Below are 23,166 nucleotides of genomic sequence, written 5' to 3'. Positions count from 1 at the left end.
CCGTGGCCAATAATTTCCAACATCCTTTGTTTCAAGGCCTTAAGGTCTAAAATTCTGGAAGGCGGTTATGAATGTGCACTTTAAGGTGTTTTGTTGAAAGTTTAGCCTTTGAGAGAAAGTAACAAAAGTATAAATGGTTTGAGTTTGAAGCATGTAGTGTGAAGCATGACCACATTTGAGTGAGAGGAAGCGTATGCATGAGTGAGTGAGTGAGTGCATAGTTTGTTATGTCTTTGTAAGATCTGTATTGGAAGGGTGTTTGAATTAATCCAAGAGGAATGTTTTGTTACTTAATGTGAAATTATTTTGTTGGATATCTTATCTTAAGAAGTCTCTAAGAAATTGTGTGAATGTGTGTGTGTGTGTGTGTGTGGAAGCCCCATTCTTCCATCTTTTTTTAAAACTTTGTTCTTTGGAAGATGTTTATCGTGTAGCAACTGTTTGTTCCAAATATTTTTCAATTTATTTGTGAAGCTTCAGAAGGAAGAAAAGTGCAAGCATTAGTTTTTGTTTTGTCTTATCTGTGTACTGGAAAGAGAAAGAGACTTGGATTCCACACTGTCCATGTGAAATCCAGGAGGGTGGACAAGAAGGTTCAGCTGCTTGGCATTCAGGATGAGGTAATATATTGGATTAGGCATTGGCTTCATGGGAGACGCCAGAGAATGGTAGTAGATGTTTGCTTCTCTGCTGCAGGGATCAGTGCTGGGTCAGTTGGCATTTTGTCATCTATCTCCATGATCTGGATGCTAATGTGGTAAACTGGATCAGCAAATTCGCAGGTGACACCAAGACTGGAGGCATAGTGGACAGAGAGTTAGGCTATCAAAGCTTGCAGCAGGATCGGGACCAGTGGGGAAAGTAGGCCAAGAAATGGAAAATGTAAGTTAATGCAGACAACTGTGAGGTTGCACTTTGCAAAAACAAACCAGGGTATGACTTACAGAGAGAGCGGTAGAGCACTGAGGGCTGTGACAGAATAGAGGGATCCATAATTCCTTGAAAGTGGAACCATAGGTAGATATGATCATAAAGAGAGCTTTTGGCATATTGCCTTCATAAATCAAAGTACTAAGTGCAGGAGTTGAAATGTTATATTGAAGTTGTATGAGATGTTGGTGAAGCCTGAATTTGAGCATTGTGTGCAGTCTCTACCGACAGAAAAGATATCATTAAGATTGTAAGAGCACAGAGAAAATGTACAAGGGTGTTGTCATTACTTGAGGACCTGAGTTATAGGGAAACGTTGAATAGGTTCCAACTCTATTATCTAGAATGCAGAAGAGTGAGGGAGATTTGATAGAAGTATACAAACTTATGAATGGTATAGATACTTATATGCAAACAAGAGAAAATCTGCAGATGCTGGAAATCCAAGCAACAGACACAAAATGCTGGAGGAAGTCAGCAGGCCAGGCAGCATCTATGGGAAAAAGTACAGTTGACGTTTCGGGTCAAAACCCTTCGGCAGGACAAGCAGGCTTTTCCCACTCAGGTTGGGTGAGACTAGAAGTACATTCCCAAACCAAAAGTCGTGGATGAACCAGGAGGTACGTCGCCTGCTGAAGGCTAGATCTGTGGCATTCAAGTCTGATGACCCAGGCCTGAACCAGAAAACAGGTATGATTTGCGGAGGGCTATTTTAAGGGTGAGGAGACAATTTTGAATGAGGTTGGAGGCAACATTGGATTGCACGGCAATTCTGGCAGAGTGTGCAAGACAGTACTTCATACAAAAGCGAAACCCAATAGCATGAATGGCAGCGATGCTTCACTACCAGATAAGCTCATCAACGCCTTCTATGCCCGCTTTGAAAGGGAGAACACGACTACAGCTGTGAAGATCCCTGTTGCACCTGATGACCCTGTGATCTCCGTCTCAAAAGCCGATGTTAGGCTGTCTTTAAAAGAGAGTGGACCCTCACAGAAGGTCCCAATGGAGTACCTGGTAAGGTTCTGAAAACCTGTGCCAACCAACTAACGAGAGCATTCAAGGGCATCTGCAACCTCTCGCTGTTACGGGCGGAAGTTCCCACTTGCTTCAAAAAGGCAACAATTATACCAGTGCCTAAGAAGAATAATATGAGCTGCCTTAATGACTATTGCCCAGTAGCACTCACATATACAGTGATGAAATGCTTTGAGAGGTTGGTCATGACTAGACTGAACTCCTGCCTCAGCAAGGACCTGGACCCATTGCAATTTCCCTATCACCACAATAGGTCAACAGCAGACACAATCTCCATGGCTCTCCACATGGCTTTAGACCACCTGGACAACACAAACACCTATGTCAGGATGCTGTTTATCAATTATAGCTCACCATTTAATACCATCATTCCCACAAACCTGATTGATATGAGTGAGATATGCCAACTAGTGGAGTGGTGCTGCAGCAACAACCTGGCACTCAACGTCAGTAAGACAAGACATCAGGAAGGATAAGATGAAAGAACACATACCAATCTTCATAGAGGGATCAGAATTGGAGAGAGTGAGCAGCTTTTTTTTTTAAAGGTTTTAGGTTTTAAGTTCCTGGGTGTCAAGATCTCTGAGGATCTAACTTGGTCCCTACATATTGACGTAGTTATAAAGAAGGCAAGACAGCAACTATACATTATTAGTAGAGTTTGAAGAGATTTGGTATGCCAACAAATACACTCAAATACCTCTATAGATGTACTGTGAAGAGCATTCTGACAGGCTGCATCACTGTCCGGTATGCAGGAGCTACTGCACAGGACCAAAAGAAGCTGCAGATGGTTGTAAATCTAGTCAGCTCCATCTTGGGTACTAGCCTACAAAGTACCCAGGACATCTTCGGGGAGTGGCGTCTCAGAAAGGCAGCGTCCATTATTAAGGCCTCCAGCACCCAGGGCATGCTCTTTCCTCACTGTTACCATCAGACAGGAGATACAGAAGCCTGAAGGCACACACTCAGCGATTCAGGAACAGCTTCTTCCTCTCTGCCATCCGATTCCTAAATGGATGTTGAATCTTTGGACGTTACCTCACTTTTTTTAAACATATAGTATTTCTGTTTTTGCAGGTTCTTAAAAATCTGTTCAATATATGCAACTGATTTACTTGTTTATTCATTATTATTTTATTTATTTTGTTTTCTCTCTGCTAGATTACGTATTGCATTGAACTGCTGCTGTTGACAAATTTCACGTCACATGCCGGTGATAATAAACCCAATTCTGAAGAAGAGATCAAGGATTAAGGGGAAAAGGTGAACTGTTTGAGGGGAAACTTCACTCAGAGGGTGGTGAGAGTGTGAGAGCCTGTTTCTGCACTGTAGTGTTCCACAACTCTACATGGCAGATGAAATACAGTGTTGGGAAGTGTATGGTCATGCACTTAGGTAGAGGAAATGAAAGGGTTGACTATTTTCTAAACAGGGAGAAAATACAAAAAACTGAGACACAAAAGGACTTTGGAGTCTTTCTGCAGGATTCCAACAGTTTCATTTGCAGGTTGAGTCTGTGATAAGGAAGTCAAATGCAGTATTAGTATTCATTTCAAGAGGCCTTGAATATAAAAGCAAGAATGTAGTGTTGAAACTTTATAAAACACTGGTGAGACCTCAGTTGGAGCAGGTTTGAGCTGGATATGCTGAAACAGGAAAGGGTTCAAAGGAGATTCACAAAAATGATTTCAGGATTGAAGGCTTGTCATAAGAAGAGGGTCTGATGGCTCTGCACCTGTATTCATTATAATTCTGAAGAATGAGGGCTGACCTTATTGAAACCTAATGAATCGAATGGCCTTGATACAGCGGGGTGTCCTTTTAGAATGGAGATGAGGAGGAATTTCTTTAGCCAGAGAGTAGTTAATCTGTGGAATTCTTTGTTACAGGCAACTGTGGTGGCAAAGTCTTTATGTACATTTAAGGCAGAAGTTGATAGCTTCTTGGTCATGGCATGAAGGGATACAGGGAGAAGGCAGGAGATTAGGGCCAAGAGGAAAATTGGATCAGCATGACGAAATGGTGGAGCAGACTTGATGGACCAAATGGCCTAATTCTGCTCCTATATCTTATAGTGAGCACAGTGAACAGAGGGGAACAGATGGATGTTGTACACTTGGATTTCCAGAAGGTGTTTTTATCCATAAGGATGCATGGAGTATTAGCATGGAAAGGGGATTGGTAAACAATTAGAAAGCAGAGAGTTGGGATAATGGGTATTTCACTGGCTGGTAGACAGTTGTGAGCAGAGTACCACAGGAGTCAGTGCTGGGCCCACAACTGTTCACAATATACAGTACATTAATGATTTGGAATAGGAGATTGATTATTGTATAGAGCAAACATGAGGAAATCTGCAGATGCTGGAAATTCATACAACACACACAAAAAGCTGGTGGAACACAGCAGGCCAGGCAGCATCTATAAGCAGAAGCATTGTCGATGTTTCGGGCCGAGACCCTTCGTCAGGCCGAGTCCTGACGAAGGGTCTCGGCCCGAAATATCGACAGTGCTTCTCCTTATTGATTACTGTATTTCTGCGTTTGCTGATGAATTGAGTAGAAAAGTAAGTTGCGCAGAAGATGCAGAGAGTCTGCAGAAAGATATAGATTCAGTGAGTGGGCAAGGATCAAGCAGATGCTGCCCAACTTTAGGAAATGAAAAAGTCATCCACTTCGGAAGGGAAAATAGAAGGTTAACCATATAACCATATAAATTATAATTTAAAATAGTGGTTCCTACAACTTTTTGGGTTGTCCACAACTCCAGTGCCCCACTTTCCCTTTTTGGCCATTACATTAAAAGCTACAAATAATTTGATTTACATTGCACAGTGAAAGAAAATGGGAAATGCAAATTCAAAGCAGTGACAAATAATTGAAAAAATTATTCAAATCCTTTTAATGCTACAAATGAAAATGTCCTTATTTAAAGATAGTAAAAACAATTTTCATCATTTAGAGCATACAGTTAGGAGTCCAACTGTTCACTAATTCATTGCTTTTTCACCTTTCAATGAGATAGATGGGCTTGTTGCAGTGAAATCAGTTCTCCACATTAGGCTGAATGTTACTCAGGAGTCTCTGAGCCTCATATTCAGTAATTTACAGTCTGTTTCATTGCTTTGGAAGAAGTTAGGCGACTGCACTAAAAGCATGCTCCACCAAATATGATGATGGAAAGGCAATAAAGAACACCTTGACCATTTTCCATAGTGTAGGATAGCATTCTTCTGCAACCAAAAGTCTTGATGATTTTTTTGAACCCTGGCTTCAGCTCAGTCATTTTGTAGCATGATCAGTTCATTCTCCATCCTTCCTGTTAATTCCTCATTACAACCATTGAGGAACAGATTTATTATCCAATGTGGAATTTGGATTGAGAATCGATCCTGAAATCTCTCTGACACATCTTTATGCTGCTCACCCAGGTGGGCACAGAAGACTTGGAAGACTCACAGTACGCCTAGGGTTTGGGAAATTTGATAAGAGTCACATAATCTCCTTGCAATTGAAGATTGATTTCATCAAACTTTACAAATAATTCTGACAAATAAGCAATGCTATGCCTACTATTCTTGAGTCCATTATTGAAAGAAGCATGCAAGTCCTCAAATAATTTTATCATACTTTCAAAAGGCACATACAAGTGTCTTTGGCAGCTTCCCTTTGAGGGCCATCTGACTTGTGTGCAACAGCAAGCATTGAAAATGTTAATCATTCTCAATATAAAGCTTTTGAAATAGTAGAGCACGGGGCTTCATTTTAGTTTAATAACATCATTTAATCATTTGAGCAGCTGACCACTTATGTTTCTGTAACAAAATGTTATCTGTGAATTACACAGTGAATGGTAAAAATGTTAGCTCCAGCATTTTTCAAGAAATAATCCCATAGTAACATCCTGTAATTGATGGTATCCCATCTGTTACATATGCAAGAATGTTGGTGAGCAGAATGTCCTTCTCTTTGAAAAGTTGCTCAAAAATATTGACTCCGCTGTCATATCCGTTTCTGTTTCTCGTCATTTAAAAAGTAACATCTCTTGGGCGCACATAACCAAGAAGCAACGACTCGTTGCCTGGAAAAGTTACTGATCCAACTGCACAGCAAATTCTGCTGTCCCAAGTATGTTGCATAATGGGTCTTCCACATTCTTAAGACATCTCATTTATTCATCTTTGAATAGAGTTGTCATTGAGTGGTATCACTTTAATTATTTAATCTGGAGACTTGTAGAAAAGTGTACTCAGGAATTCTCTTCTGCTGGCAGAATCAGTTCTTTTCCAATTGTGTAGGACTTTCCAGATTTGGCAAAAACATTGAAATGTTAGATGAAACATGCAAAACTATCACAGTCTCTCGCTCCAGGGCACATAACTGTGCAAATCTCTCCACAATCCCCTGTCCCTCTCCCAATAAGTCCTTTAATGACAAAAAAAACTTTAGTATGTGACTACTGCCTCTATGTTCATTCTCTTACTGCGCCTCTCCTTCCTGTCCCTGCACCAATCCGCCAGTCCATAACCTCACCAACTTACTTAGTTAACACCAAATCCTGCTCTGCTGCCATGCACAACTTTGGCCAATAGATTTGTTGCTCACTACACGGCACTGCTTATGTCATCACATTGTTGCCATGCCTTGATTTAGCCCAATCTCTCCAAAGAAAATATTCCCAACGTGCCCCACTGTTGATTGGAAATATTGTGTGCATGTTAATCAGCTTAGTCATTCGTTTCTTAAATTAAGCCTGTAAATCCCCAGCTACCCCTGTTGCTATTGTGCAAACCCCACACTACCCCCTTTATTATCATTCTCTTAGAAATTCCCACTATTCCTGGGGGTGGGGGGGGGGGGGGGCAATATGCCCGCTTTGGAAACCACTGATTTAAATGGAGAAAGATTGCAGCATGCTGTAGTGCAGAACTTGGAAGTGCTTGTGCACGAATCACAAAAGGTTGGTTTGTAGGTGCAACAGGTTATCCAGAAGGCAAATGGAATGCTGGCCTTCATTCCTTGAGGGATTGAATTTAAGAGCAAGGAGGCAATGCTACAACTGTATAGGGTACTGGTGAGACTGTACTTGGGGTATTGAATGCAGTTATGATCTTTCTTGAGGAAAAACATACTGGTTTTGGAGGTGGTGCAGCAGAGGTTCATGAGATTGATTCTGAAGATGAGAGGGTTAAACTATGAGGAGAGATTGGGTCACCTGGGATGATACTTCTTGTATTTCAGAAGAATGAGAGGATCATAGGGTAACATATAAAATTATGAATGAGATGGAAAAGACAGAGGTAGATAGCTGTCTCCACTGATTAGTGAGAATAAAACTAAGGAACATTAGTCAAGATTTGGGAGAATAGGTTTGCGACAGAGATGAGGATAAACTGCTTTCCCCAGAGAGTAGTGAATCTGTGGAATTCTCTGTGCAGGGAAGCAGTAGAGTCTACCATGTTAAATATATTTAAGGTGGTGTTAGGTATTTTTTTTGCATAGCAGGGGAATTAAAGATTATGGGGAAAAAACAGGTAGGTGGAGCTGAGTCCATAACCAGATCAGCAATAATGTTATTGTATGTTGGGCCAGCTGACCAACTCCTACTCCCGTTCGTCCAGATGAGATCTTATGCAGTCAGTGCTTTTAGGTAATATACTTAATTTGTTTCTGACTATGTGCTCAAGGTGCTAGAGGTAGAAGGCAGAGGATTCTAACCCTTGAACAAGATATGAAATAATAGTAAATGAAAATATGGGACAATTTCAATCAGACAGGAAGTACCTACAAGAAGATAAATATACTTATTTTTTCAGGTCAAAGACCCTTTTATTAGAATTGGCAAAGTAAAATGCAAGTTAGTTTAAATTGCAGAGAAGTATAGAGATAACAAAGAAGACATTTGTGAAGAGTGTGACCAGAGTTTAATATAGGCAGTTACAAAGTCATAACATGAGTATAAAATTTTGTCAAATACAGGACTATGAAATATCACCAGTAGATCAGGCTGTGCTAATAGAAAGAGAATAACTGAGCCAATGTCACAGATGGATGACCTCTAACAGAAATGGCTATGGAGTGGATGCCCTGTGGACTGAACTCTAATCCTTCACAAAGTAATTACCCAATCTGGGTTCTGTCCTGTACACAACCCCTCAACACACACACACACAAACGCAGTGAACAGCAAATGCAGTAAACTAAACCAAGGCGGAGTGCAAGGTGAAGCAGCAATTTCACTGCTGGACTGTTAGGATCCTTATATGGCAGGAAAGGAAAATGTCAAAAATAAGTGTTTCAATATCTTCTTGAATCAGTCTGTTTCTCAGACTCCATCATAGTTGTTACAGCACTTCCCTAACGCAACTACAGGAGATGCAAAAACTAATGTTATTTTCTTTCCCAGTGCTGCATATGACAGATTTCTCCTTCTACAGTTAAATGTTTCCAGCATATTCTATCTTGAAACAGGATGAAAAATTGTAGGTGAATTTACTAGACTAGCAAATTATAATAAGAATACTTAGCAAAAGAGTTTTGTTTTCCTTTGCTTTCTTCTTTATCTAAAGATAGTAACATTTGCTGTGGTATAACCGTATGCACTGGGTGCTCTTTGGTACTGTACTTGATTAACTTTTATTCAAATGAACTCAAATTTTATTTTAGATCTTTAAGTTACAGCATGATTAAATATAAAGAACAATGTCTAAGTTGCGACCAAAAAAATAGATAAGCTCCAGTGAGGGTCTTGTGTGTAGGAAATCCATATTCATCAAATAAATCCCCACCTTCCCAGAAGTACAATCAGATCAAAAATGAATGCAAATAATAACTGGTAAAAAAACATGAGGCTATGGATAACTTAGGAAGTGTGATGTGGCATTTACATGTGTGTGCGAAGGCTATGCCTCAATTCTGGATGAGGCAGTAACCTTCACATCATTTTTAAACAGGTTTATATTAATATCTACACAGTAAAAAATAAACTTTTTGAGACAATGCTTCAGACTGAATCTATTTGGCTTGTGTGCATTTAGTTTGTAATCATTCATTACCAATGTCAATTCAGACTGAAAATATTAAGGGATACAACATTTGTACACAGTATTCCACTTGTAGGAAACTATACTCCTAGTACAGTAATAAAAATACAACAGTGCAATAGTTTCAACTGGATATATTACATATTGTCTTTTACCATCATTCATGAATGGTAGTGATTGAAAAGGCCAGCAATTTCATATTTACAAATGTCAAGTTGTTAAATACACATTTTGTAATTTGTATAAAAAAGGGAACAAATTTTAAGTTTTAGTTTCATCTATTCCAGTTTTTAAGAAATCTTGTTCCTCTCACATCACCTCCCTCCAAGAACATAGTGGGGCAAAACCTCCTGAAAGCAAATTACTCTTTTTATTGAAGTTTTTTTCCAGTGTAAATCCCAGTTTTCAAAAAAAAACTTATTCACAAGTAAAAAGAAATGTGAAAAGCAAAAGATAACCCACGATAGTTATCCACCATAACCAGTACAAAAACAAAAGATAACTACAATATAATAATCAAATGGTGCAGCTACTGCTTGTGATTTTCAAATTTGAGAAAAAGAGCAATTTCACAGCATTTGTGCAGTTTGGTTTTAACCTGGAATTCTACAGTACTGGTTCCAAGTGTGCAGAGCTAAACCAAAAGGTATTTCAGATATGCAATCTCACCCCAAGGATACTTATAACATCATGCTTGGGTCAGGGCAAATCGACTTCTGTTCAATGTTTTTGCTGCTCCTCAGGACCCAAATCCCCATATTCCAAATTTATTCAGGCACAGATAATACCTTCTGAATCACACATGAATGACAGACTCTCTGCAACTTTGAGGAAGACTGCTATTTGGAGGCTAATACGAAGGCCCACACTTTCATCCCTCCTACTGAAAGGACAGTGACAAGAGGTCCTCCTTATCTTAATGAGGAAAAACTGCTGTATTGGGGGAACTAGGACTTTGCTTGAAAAAAAGAACAAAGGTATCAAGAGTTTCAGAGAAGGAAGTTGCTTCCAAACCCGCAGCAGATCAGAGTGCATAGCTGAGCAGTGATCTTAATAAACAGTGCACAGAGTTATATCCACTATAAGAAATATATTCAAATGAGCATGACAAATGTGTATGTTGACTAATTCTACCTTGGGTTCATTCCTTATGGTAACTGCTGGAAATTGAGAGTTAAAATTATTGGAACCACCTTGCTGATCTCTTTAGAAGGTGGAGCACTGCTTGGAAAATTCAGTTGAAAAAGCTCACAACCAGGAGCAAGAAGCATTGAGAATACAAATTTTACACATTTTGAACAAAAGTTCATAGTACAGAATTTAAACTCATGAAACACACAACTACAAAAGGCAAGATGCTACACAATGCAACAACAGATACATTTCAGTCTCTGACTTGTGCAATTTCCCATGAGGAGGATGCCGGTTCAGCAGGTATGGTGGGCAAGTTGGAGACTGAGTCTTCAGAAGTTTTAGCAAAGGCCAATTTTGAAATGTCAGCTTTCGTGTCTAATCCATGTTTGTGATGGCTTATGTAACTGTTATCATAATTAAATCAGTGACCAGGTAATCCTGCAGCTCTCTTACACTGAAATGAATTGATGTAGAAAACCTACAAAAAAAGGCCAGAAATGTCTACAGTAAAACCCACTGCTTCCAGTTGATAACTTATGCAAGTCAATATGGTCACTGGGGGAGTGTGTCAGAATTGGTATGGCTGTGTACAAAAATTACACAATGAATGTGTGGGCTTAAAATTGGGAAACAGAAGGCAGTACATTTATTGGTCATTTGTTAATGAAAATTTAGCAGGGAATTTTGAAGATTAGGTTAACTTAATACTCAGTTGTTCATAAAACATTAGTTGTAAAATGAGGAAAAGCCTTGGAAGTATGAATGGACACACTAAATGAGAGCTGTTTAAATAAGAGACATTTGCCTACATTCATTCTAAGGTGGGTAAATACCCAAGGCATTGCTCCCTATGGCCAGAAAGTATTAAGTTAAAATCTTGATTAAGAAGCAGAAGCAGCGCTCCTAACTGTATTGTTATATACACAAATTCTTTATTTTAATGCTGTTTTTTTATTTGTAGAAAATGTATCTGACAAAATATATAGCACATTCCTAAAATTAAAACTCAGTTAATCTGCAACAGATTAAGCCTATCCTACTGCAACTAATTAGACAAACTTTAAAAGAAATAAGAGTGATGTGTCACAAAATCTTAGGGAGTGCCCACAATCAGCATGGTAGACCTGCTTAAGATCAGATAGACCTTTCATTTCTCCCCATTTTTTACTGAACCACTTCTGAATGGAGGTGATACATCCAAAGTCACCTGGAATAAAAAGAGCAGGAGGGCCTCCTGGTGGTCAATATTAGCAAGTGCCTGGATAGAGGCTGCCTGCACATCAAGTCTGCTTCTTCAGCCAAACTACGGATGACTTGAGAATACACAAAATAAGGATTGCACACTTGTTTAATATAACAAAACCAAAACACAGGCAGAATGAATAATTCTTCCCTCAAAATAGTCCATCCTTCTCATTCCATTCCGTTTTGACCAGTCTATTTCTGCAGAAAGCAGAGGCATAACCATTCTCTACTTGCACCATTTAACACACCAGCACTATTGACAGTGGTACACATTTCGATTACAGAATTTATAAAGAACTGTTCAGAGAGTGAAATGAAAACATAAAACAAGCTTTGAGTGCAAGTTTTTTGCTTTCATTAAGGAAAGTGCAGCAATGATTCCAGTCATCTGGAGTCATGGGAAAGAACACCCATGGAGTCTCTTAACTGTCAGGATGCTCTTGTCTTCTGTCATTACCAAAAATACCAGCAGCAGATGAAATACAAAAGCTCCCTGTTCCCATGTCACTGATGAAATTTGTTGGCACCATTTGGTAAATATGCTTCAAGCCAAGCTATTGGGTTGTAGGTCTAGGAGTAAATGGTGATCACTTCACTGCCACCACCTCGCACCATCAGCACTCGGTTCAAGCCCTCAGTCAGCACCTCCAGGAACTCCATATCTGTCAAGCTCCAAGTCAAGGACTGAATCTATTTTCCACTGGAGAGCCAGTCCCCACTTTAGAAGGTAATGGATCAGAAGGAATGTGATTAAAGTGAAGATCAAAATATTCAATGTCAAAACTCAGGACAGTGTTTAGAGACAAGAAATGGATAAAAACTATTAGGCCTCAGCAGTGTCTTATAGACACTTTTAAGTTAAGAAATCAGGTGTGCAGTTCTCCCAGCTTTGATAAAACTTTCCAACATAAACCTGATAGCTTTGGGAAGCACCGCAAAATCCATTTTGCTGGTACCATCCTTTGCTTATCTTTTATTTGTTCTGATGAGTTTGGCTAGCACTGTTAGACAAGCTATCCCCACTGATTAGAGTGTTTAATTATACAAGTCATTTGCAGACATGTATAGCAGCAGACATTTAATTATACAAGTCTATGATACGATCCAGAAACAAAGTGTTTCTATTCTCTTACAACAAAGGAAGCGTCTATTCAGTGCTTTGAATCCATGGTGTTTGTTAAACGCAACTGCAGCCGTCCTACTTATTTCCCTGTTATCTATTCTTTGACACATACCCATTAACTCTTACAATAGGGGCAATTTAAAAGGGCTTATTTATGACAACTGATTAAGCTTTTAGGATGTGGGAGGAATGTGGAGCACCCAGGGGAAACCAATGCTATTACAGGGAGAATGTACAATCTCCAACAGACAACACCCAAACCTAGCTCACTGGAGCTAAGAGACAGTTGTACTGCCTGCAGTGTCACTGTGCTAACCTTCATACCAAGCGCTACAATCTTAAACAGTTGAAACCACTGAGGAGATCACAGGTCCGACTCCAACCAAAGTAGACTTTAAACTTTATAAATGAAGTTGTTTGCTATAAATGTGCTTTAAATCCTCTGAAGGAGAGTCTAGATATGGACACTAACTACAGAGAAATGTTAGAGCATGACTGAAGATTGCAGCTGGCTAGGTTTACAAAAATCACACAATACTTCCTTTAGAAAAGACGCAGGAAGAATTTTTAAAAGAAATACACACAGACAGGCGTCTGCACTTCACTTCCCTAAAGGCTCGAGTCAGCTCCTTCAAACAGACAGAGTTTCTTGGTTCTGAGCTATTGAATCATAAATGCTCACAAGATTGAGGAAATGATGAAGCTATTTCTCTCTTTTATAACGTTTTGAAATTCAGTGGTTTAAAAAATGAACTGAGATACATTATGATTTTAGAAACAGTTTGTAAGGTGGGTGAAAATATTATCTTGCCTTTCAAGAGGGAATTTGAGGGGAATTGGATAAGGAAAGCAGTGTGGTGGCCTTTAGGAATAGATTAGTGGAAAAGAACTATATGAACTGCTTAACTAGACAACTCTATACATTAAATAGGTGAAACCGCTTACCATAACTAATGTTCTTTAGTGGTTTCAGAACCAACATGCTTATATACTGGTTATCTTCAACTACTGTTTGAAGATGGTGTGACAAAAATAAAAAAAATTTCAACAGTATTTTACCACAGTAAAAAATGACCACACTTTTATTATGAAGGGAATAGTGGTTGAGAGGAAGCTGCCTACAATGTACAAGGGCTGGAAGGTTCAATTACAACTGTTAAGTGGGATTATGCCTTAGTGATATTCATAGAAAGTTTAGAGAAAATGCAGAATATTGATGTACAGACCGAGTGAAGTGGAAGAGACTGGGGTCCAGTGTCAGTGGAGGGGGTGCCTGGATGTCTGGCTCAAGGCTATGGGAAAAATGAAAGAGTCAGGGAGGCAGTAGAATAAACAATTTCCATTTTTATCTCACAGTCACTGTAAGTGAGGGACTTAGTAAGATGTTTAAAATAGAAAAGGGCTGAGGGTATGTTTTATTATAGTGGTAAAAATGGGGCTTTTAAAAAGGAGAATAAAATGTTCTGGACAGTAAATGTGCAGAATAGAGCCCTTTGTGAATACAGGTCATTCAAAACAAAACACATCAATACTTGCCCATGCCTCATTTTTTCACCATCAAACAGCACAATTTGTAGTTGCAGAGATAAAAGGATACAGTTTTCATCCCCTTGTCTGTTTCTAGGAGGACCAGGCATGTTCAGTAACACAAGTCTGGCATCCTGGGATTTGTTTACAACAACTTCATTGAGTCTCACTGCAGTATGCATCCGCCTAACATTGGACTGATTCCTGAAAGAAAGGAGGATGATCAATTATTGATGGATGCTGTTTGAGTCAAATAATCAAAATATAAGCTATCATTTACATAACAGGCAAGTCAGGCAGAAGAAAAATAAACTTGGTTATTAATACTGTTGACATTTACAGAACTTGGAATAAAATAATTTAACATAATACTGAATTATTTCAAAAAAATTTGGAATAGCAACAACCTGTTCCAAAATAGACAACTCTTTTCACTTACTTCCTTTATTCACATTCAATTGAAAAATAGTCTGACTATAATATTTTGTTAAAATTGTGAGGTAATAGTTCCATTACATGTTGGTAACTGGGGACTATCCAATGTCTCTCAATAGTTCCTATTTTGTTACGAATTTAGATTGATGGCTCCTTGACTAGGCTCAGTTGCGTCAGATACTCCCAGTGCAGTCTGAGGAACATGCTCACTGGAATATTTGCTTCTGCATATTGAAAGGTGAAACAAAACTACTTGTGATGGAGACTGGATATTTTTCTTACTTCAAACTTTGCTAGAAGGTTGGATGATGATATGCTGGTGGTGTACACTGATAAACTGCTTTATTTCACAGTAAGACTCCGGAACACATTTCTGGCCATAATGACTGCAGAACCATCATGCTGTGAAACTGACAGCAAATGTGAAATTTCCACAGTGTGGCTAATGTAAAAATCCATATGTTACTTTGAGCAGCTCAAAACTGCTCCACAGGGTGCATAGTTCTATAACTACTGGTTGCAGGAGTGTCACTGACTTCTATTGATAGTGTTGAACATGTTAATTACTGCTGAGCAAACTTTCAATCCTTAAAAGATTTCTTGGAATGTTTTCTGCACAGTGACAGGCTGAGAAATTACTTACAGTTGATCTTTGAGGAATGTTTGCAATACTGTTTTTTTGAAAATTATGCATTTTCAGTCCATTTTGCAAGAAATTATTAAAAACAGTAATATAACATCCCTTCACAGTCTGAAGGGTGTTCTTTAATCTGTTGACTGGATCTTACATGGACTAATGCCACAGTAGCATATTCTCTTTCAAAAGGGTACACTGTTGTACAGATCATAAGATTTTGCAGACTGTTGCTACGATGTACATGGGTTACTTTGGAAGCTGGTGTGTGATCAGAAATATGTTATGTAGATAAATTCCAAGACTGCAATAGAATGGAAGAGTTCCAAACTTACTTTGTAATATAATTTGAATAATTACGTTAGTGTTTCTAAAGGAAGAATTCATCCCATTTCATTCTTAAGCAAATTTTTTCCTCTTGCAGAAAGAGAAAAGTCGCTGTTTTGCCCACCTAGTCTATAGTGATGCCTAGTTAAGCAGTTATAATCATGCAAAATATTAAAAATAATCTATGTACTCCTAACTTTTTGGACATCAAAACCAATTCTTCTAACTTAACGTAAAAGATTAAGTATGGATTCAACACTTCAAATAACAGCCATTTCCCTCATATAATGTTGTCAATGTGAAGAATGCTCTGGCTATTCCACTCTCGTGGTGCAAGGAAATCAGATGACGGAAAGGAAAATGTTTATACAGGAAACAGGTGGGGAGTGAATTCCAAAGCATGGGATCCAGTCAGCTGACTGCTCTGCTACATTCATGAGGAGGAAGAGAAGAGATTCAGATGAAGTGTAAGCTAGCTAAAATCCAGGGGAAAATGCTGTTTAAAAGACATTTGGCAGGTACATGAATAGTGGGACACGGACAACCACAAACAAACGGAAGCAGATCAGGAAGGCACCTTGGTCAGTGTGGCTGAGTGTGCTGTATAACACTGACTCTGTAGCTGAAAGAGATAATGAACTCATGTGTAGCAAAGCAACAGAGGGAATTGAAATAAATAGATAGAATTTCAATTCTGATATATTGAAAGACCATTATGAGGGTAAGTCATAATGCACGTAAATGCAATTATGAAGAAACTCTCTACTTCCTTAGAAGTTTGCAAAGACTCGGCATAACTTCTAAAACTTGGAGGGTATATTGACTGGTTGCATCACTGCCTGGTGTGAAGACACCAATGCCTTTGAATGGAAAATCCTACAAAAAGTAGTGGATACAGCACAGTCCATCATGGGTAAAGCCCTCCCTACCACTGAGCACATCTACATAGATCGTTGTCACAGGAAACCCGCATCCATCATCAGGGACTCCCACCACCCAGGTCATGCTCTTTTCTCATTTTTGCCATCAGGAAGGAGGTACAAGAGCCTCAGGACTCACACCACCAGATTCAGGAACAGATATTACTCAACTGTTAGGCCCTTGAATCAGTGGGGATAACTTGACTGAACTTCACTTGCCCTCTTACTAAACTATTCCCACAAAGTGTGGACTTACTTTTAAGGACTCTATCACATGTTCTCAATATTTATTGCTTGCTTGCTTATCTATCTATTTATTTCTGTCTGTCTGTCTGTTTTTGCATAGCTTGTTGACTTTTGCATACTGGTTGTCTACCCTGTTGGTGTGGTCTTTCATTGATTGTCTTTTCTCCTTGGAGTGATGGAGGATGAGAGGTGACCTGATAGAAGTGTGTAAGATGATGAGAGGCATTGATCATGTGGATAGTTAGAGGTTTTTTCCCCAGAGCTGAAATGGCTAACACAAGAGGGCACAATTTTAAGATGCTTGGAAGTAGGTACAGAGGAGATGTCAGGGATAAGTTTTTTACGCAGAGAGTGGTGAGTGCGTGGAATGGGCTGCTGGCGACAGTGGTGGAGGCGGATACAAAAGCGTCTTTTAAGAGACTCCTGGATAGGTACATGGAGCTTAGAAAAATAGAGGGCTCTGGGTAACCCTAGTAATTTTTAAAGTATGTACCTGTTCGGCACAGCATTGTGGGCTGAAGGGCCTGTATTGTGCTGTAGGTTTTCTGTTTCTATGGTTCTATTATGGTTATTGATTTATTCAAAATTCAAAGTAACTTTTATTATCAAAGTACATATGTCACCACATACAACCCCGATTCATTTTCCTGCGGGTGTACTCAGCAAATCTATAGAATAGTGACTATAATAGGATCAATGGAAGTTCAACTAGAGTGCAGAGACAACAAATTGTGCATGTGCAAATATAAGTAGATACTGATAAATAAAGAGAATATGAAATAACAAAACAAAGAGTCCTTAAAATGAGATCACTGGTTGTGGGGAAACCTCAATGGATGGGCAAGTGAGTGTATTTATCCCTTTTTTGTTCAGGAACCTGATGGTTGTGGGGTGGTAACTGTTCCTGAACATACAAGTTCACATCCTGAGGCTCTTGTACGTTCTAGCTGGTGGCTAACAGCAAGAAAAGATCATGGCCTGGGTGGTGAGGATCTCTGATGGAGGATGATGCTTTCCTATGATGGTGTTTCATGTAAATGTGTTTAATGGCTGTGAGGGCTTTACTCATGATGTACTGGGTCAAATCCACTGCCTTTTGTAGGATTTTCCCTTCACAGGCATTGGCGTTTTGATACTAGATGCAGCTAGTCAATACACTCGCCACTACACAACTATAGACGTTTGTCAAAATTTTAGCTGTCATGCCGAAACTCCACAGACTCAGGAAGCAGAGGTGCTGCCATGCTTTCTTCACAATTGCACTTATGTGCTGGGTCCAGGACAGGTCCTCTGAAATAATAATATCCAAGAATTTAAAGCTGTTAATCCTTTCCACCTCTGATGAGGACTGGCTCATGGACCTCTGGTTTCCTTCTTATGAAGTCTACAATCAGTTCTTTGTCTAGCTGATACGAGTTAGATGTTGTTATTATGACACCACTCAACCAAATGTTCAATCTCCCTCCTGTATGCTGATTCATCACCAACTTTGATTTAGCCCACTACAGTGGTGTCATCAGCAAACTTGAATATGGTATTGGAGCTATGCTTAGTGACATAGACATAGGTATAAACTGAGTAGAAGAGGGGGCTAAGCACCTGTCCTGATGGAAATTATGGAGGAGATGCTGTTGCACAAGGAGGCAATGAAGCCAGAGAGTTTATTAATTAGTTTTGAGGGGAAGATGGTATTACATAAAAACTGAGCTGTAGTTGATAAAGCGCAACCTGATGTATGCACCTTTGCTGTCCAGATGTTCCAGGGTTGTGTGAAGAACCAGTGAGATGCCACCCACTGTGGACCTGCTGCTCCGGTAGGCAAATTGGAGCAGATCCAAGTTGCCTCTCGGGCAGGAGCTGATATGCTTCATCATTAGCCTCTCAAAACCTTTCATCACTGTCGATGTAAGTGCAACTGGATGATAGTCACTAAGGCAGGTCACCACACTCTTCTTGGGCACCGTTATACTGTAATTAAATACTTGAAGCGGGTGGGTGCCACACACTACTAGAGTGAGAGGTTAAAGGTATCAGTGGACACACCAGCCAGTTGATCAGCACAGATCTTTAGCACATGGCCAGGTACCCTGTCCAATCCTGATGCTTTCCTTGGATTTACTCTTCTGAAGGCAGCTCGCACATCAGCTTTAGATATTGAGATCAAAGGATCATTGGGAGATGTGGGGGCTTCACGTTGGTTTGTTAATATTCTGATGGTCAAAGTAAGCACAGAAGGCACTGGGCTCATATGGAAGCAAAGCCCTGCTGTCCCCATGTCATTAACTTTGTAGGAGGTTATAGTATTCAAACCCTGCTACAGCTGTCAATCATCTTTTGTTGCTTCCAATTTGGTCCAGAATCTCCAGTTCGCCCATGGATAGCTTTCTGAAGATCATACCTGCACCTCTTGTAGCATTCTTGGTCTCCAGACTTAAATGCCTCTGATCTAGCCCTCAGCAAATTTTGGATCTCATAGTTCACCTAGGGCTTCTGATTGGGGAAGACTCTGAATGATTTAGTGGGACAATGGTGTATTCATTCAAATCTTTAGATTACTGCCTGAACACTTACTTAAAGCAATCCTGTAATTGTTCCTCTGCCTCCCACGATCACCTCATAGCTGTCTTAATCTCTGGAGCCTTGCCTTTTAGACTCTGCCCACAAGTACAAATATGAGTACGCCAAGAAAATGAATCTCAGGATTGTATATACTGACATGTATATACTTCAATAGTAAATTTACTTTGAACTTTGAAGTCATAAATAAATATTGGTCAAGATATAAATTCGGTCAAAGTGAAATTTATAGATTATAGTTCATGAGGGAAGATTTATACAAGAATTGAATGTATAATGATTTCACAGAGGAGATAGTTGAGAGGTGATAGAAAGCAACAGGCAGTAAGGAAAATAAGTGAGGAAGGTTGCTGCGATAGACAAGGCTGTTGCTAGCTTCCTGCTGCGGGTTTTAAAAGCAGTTGTTAACCTTTCATCTCTGTACAGCCTAGAGAATTTCAGTTTTACTGATGGAACTCTGGAGAACATTGTGTGGGTTTAAACAGCAATGGATAGAGATGTACGGCAGATGAACGTTGGCTGATATTCGTGTTTATACTCTCAGGGCTCCTTCCATTCCATCATTTTATGTCCTGCAATGTACTCCTTTCCTCTTTGTCCATCTGTATATTCCACTTCCTCTTAAACACATTTATACCTCCTATCTCAACAGTTCCTTTTGGCAATAGCTCCACATTCTAACCACACAATGAGGAAAGAAGTTTCTCCCGAATTTGCCAATGCCGTCAATAACATGCATCCTAAATTCAAGATCCTAATTTTGGGGTCACCATTATGTAATAACTCTTCTCTGTGTACCTTAGCAGACACTTTTGCAGTCTTAAAGGCTTCAAACCGCTCAGCTCCCCTGGTCACTTATTCTTACAGTTCTGCTAATTTCCTTGCTAACTGTTCATGCACCTTTATATTTTTATCTCTATATATATAAAAATATATCTCTATATTTTTACAATTTAGCAAGAATCACCATTTGGGAATACTGTAAATGTGGCTGAACCAAATTTCAAGACATATGCAATGTACTCACTTCAATAATCAATTTTATTCCTCTACAAATGGATCCCAGTTCCAAATTTGTTTTTTTTTGAACAGCTGTATTAACTAATGATGCTTTGTTAGTGATCATTGTGTCAATACCCTGAAATCATCCTGTTTCTTCATTCAATTTGTACACACATTTTGAGCAGTATGGAGCTCACTTATTTTCCCTAGACAGACTTCAAACTTCCAATAAGCAAGGGGACTAATTTGCATATGGGCTTGAGTACAGAAGCACAGTGTTTGCTCCAACGTGAATCCTGGAAGTTTCAAAACTCTTCAAATTAGGAAATCACAATGCATCAACCTTGATAACAGATGATAATGAAAGGATGTTGCAGAATTTTCAACAGCCTGAATAGAAATTTCATATAAAACATAGAAAATGACTGCTGATCCTAAGAGCACCTTAATGGTCAGTCGAATACATGGATAAGAATTAAAGCCATACACAGGTCAGAGTTAATAAGGGTAGGGTCATTCCTTTTCCTGAGTAACCTCCATGGGCCTGCAACTGCTTAGGTTACCAGCTCTTTTTAATTAGTGAGACCGAAACCTGTTACGTTTTGTTTGCAGTTAAGTTGTCATAAAAGAACACAAATGCTGGCTGTGAAATATCTGGTAAAATACTCAAATATGGATGAACCATAATCCCAACATCTATTGACACTGGGATGATAGCATAGCAAGCTTGCCATCTTGTGTTTTAAAAGCCCAAGATGTTAAATTGCTTTCAAATAGTATTAGGAAAGTTCTATCGGAAAGGCAGCCTTTTTCTACGCCAGCTTCCCATCGGTGTAACAGATTTTGAAACTGGTATGTAGCAACTTTCATTTCTCTGATGTTTCAGGAAGCAAAGCAGTACTAACACCATGCCTTCACATGAAGCATTTGAAGCAACATTATTTGTCTAACCTTCCCACTGTAACATCAAACTGGCATACTTAGAATGGGAAAAATCTTCCCAAATCAGCAAAATGCTTACCAACAGACAAATTGCATCCAAAAGACAAAAACATTTAGACCTTTCCAGCACACAAAATCCAAAAGCTTCATCATTTGCTTAAATTAAGAAGCACAATATTAAGACTTTATGAAGATCTGTTAATTAGCCAATAAACCACTCTGTAAGGGCTCTGAAAGATTAGTGTTTAGCATTATTCCCCACAACAATAAAATAAGGGCAGAGGCGGTGTTAAATGACTGAAAGGATGTTAAAAATAACAGCTCTATATGTTGCCTCCAGCAAATGGAAACATACATCCTTTCTACAGATAGGAACAGATAATGCTGGAAATAAGATTAAAGTTTCAGTTTGATTACTTTTCATCAGAACTAGGAAATGTTAGAAACCAGACATGTTTTAAGTTGCTGAGAATGGAAGCGGGGAGAAACTGTGGAGGTCAAGAAACAATGAATGGTGTCAGCTGTATGACGGAGTCAAAGGCTTGCTAATTGCAGTTGATTTGATGAGCAAATAGAAGAACAAGGACACTAATAAGAAGCAATGCTAGAACTATGATGCATAGATCAACACTTACCATTAAAATGACATTTGAATATGCAAATTGTTTATTAATCAATAATGAAAATTGCAATCTTACCATTGCAACTGTTCAAACTGTACCAGTGCTAACAAGAGAAGCCCTGAGTTTTTATAATAAAATATATGTAGATTAACTCTCCGTGAGACTGCAGTTACTGAAGCTTTTGGAGAAATATCATCTGCTGTTAAGGACTATTTACAAATGGAAACACACACAAAAGATACAGATAAAATGAAGATCAAATGAAACTTACAGACTTCCCCATTCGCTGAAAATTAAAAAAAGACAAAAGTTACTGCAAAGTTGAAACATTGAAATCACACGTTTCTAATTTCAGAAAGAGCTAAGGGTAATTAATATAATAAAAAGATGACATCATAAACATACTAACATTCCTCTTATTTGGGTGCAGATTCCCTTGTAAGCTGAGGTGCATTAAATTGGAATTGTTCTGCTAGGTTCAATCATGATCAACCCTTCACCCTGCCCATGTTTACCACCTGCACTTTTCCTGTCACTAGAAGAAGCCGTACCTCCGGGATTGAGCTGAACTGCAAATGGATGAGGCCATGAGTGGCAGCTAGAACCTGTACCAGTTTCTGATGCCTCTCTTCCCCAGCTCACCATTGGCAATTCAGGGACGTTTAAAATTGGTTCAAACAGATTTAAATAATGTTAAAAATAATTGTTAAAAATAAAAAAGCAGATAAACTTTAAAAAACCATAACATATTCAAAATTAATTGAAAATTACCTTCTCAGCAAACCACAAAGTTTGCAGTTCTAAAGAATTGCTGGACAAGGGAAAAACCTATCCTCTCCTAGTACAGTTGTTATCTTGCCTTATTGCCCTGCTCTTTCCCTGCTGCCCTATAAATTATTTTCTCAGAACCATGGAATTCCCATTTGGAAGGACCGACTGATATACCATTCCACATGCCATGAATTTTGGATCTGAACTACCATCTATGTAAGCTAGAATGTCTTCACAAGCCCTTAGTAACTTTTGTTCCAAACCTTAAATTGGTGTCCCCTTAAGTTCTTGGATCATCACAGTTGACCATATCTCACCTTCTCCTCTTTGCTCTGAAGGAAACAACCCCACTTTTCTAAATTCAAAACTTTTACCCCAAATGAATGGGGATTATACTACATATATTAGCCAACCTAAGCACAGGACTGAGTGGCTCAGTGCAAAGTGCAAGACCCTTATTCAGGAGATAAGACATTTTTTTTCCCTAAACAAAATGCTTGAGTCCAGCAATGGAGTAGAGTTGAGATACCTGTTGACTCATCTCCAACTTGCCTCTGGTTTGCTATCATAGAACAGCATAAAATTTACAACATGGTATGCAATTTAACCCATCATATCTATACAATTAAAAAAAAGTCATCTTGCAT

General features: G+C 39.0%; 1 protein-coding gene across 5 annotated transcripts in view; it reads right to left on the bottom strand.

Annotated features, from left to right (window-relative positions):
- Positions 1–7,871: 7,871 nt before the first annotated feature.
- LOC140713718 (solute carrier family 12 member 7-like) overlaps positions 7,872–23,166 on the bottom strand; it is a 219,369-nt gene continuing 204,074 nt past the window's right edge. For all 5 annotated transcript variants that reach the window (XM_073024142.1, XM_073024144.1, XM_073024143.1 and 2 more), the window contains 3 exons: positions 22,020–22,034; positions 14,113–14,246; positions 7,872–12,054 (listed from right to left, as the gene is read on the bottom strand). In XM_073024142.1, coding sequence (XP_072880243.1) covers positions 11,963–12,054; positions 14,113–14,246; positions 22,020–22,034 — 241 coding nt within the window. In that variant the 3' untranslated portion in view covers positions 7,872–11,962. The remainder of the gene's footprint in view (positions 12,055–14,112; positions 14,247–22,019; positions 22,035–23,166) is intronic.

Source organism: Hemitrygon akajei, chromosome 20, assembly GCF_048418815.1.
Source record: "Hemitrygon akajei chromosome 20, sHemAka1.3, whole genome shotgun sequence".
NCBI lineage: Eukaryota > Metazoa > Chordata > Chondrichthyes > Myliobatiformes > Dasyatidae > Hemitrygon > Hemitrygon akajei.
The sequence above is the reverse complement of the archived record's forward strand: the minus strand, read 5'-3'. Positions and strand labels throughout refer to the sequence as shown.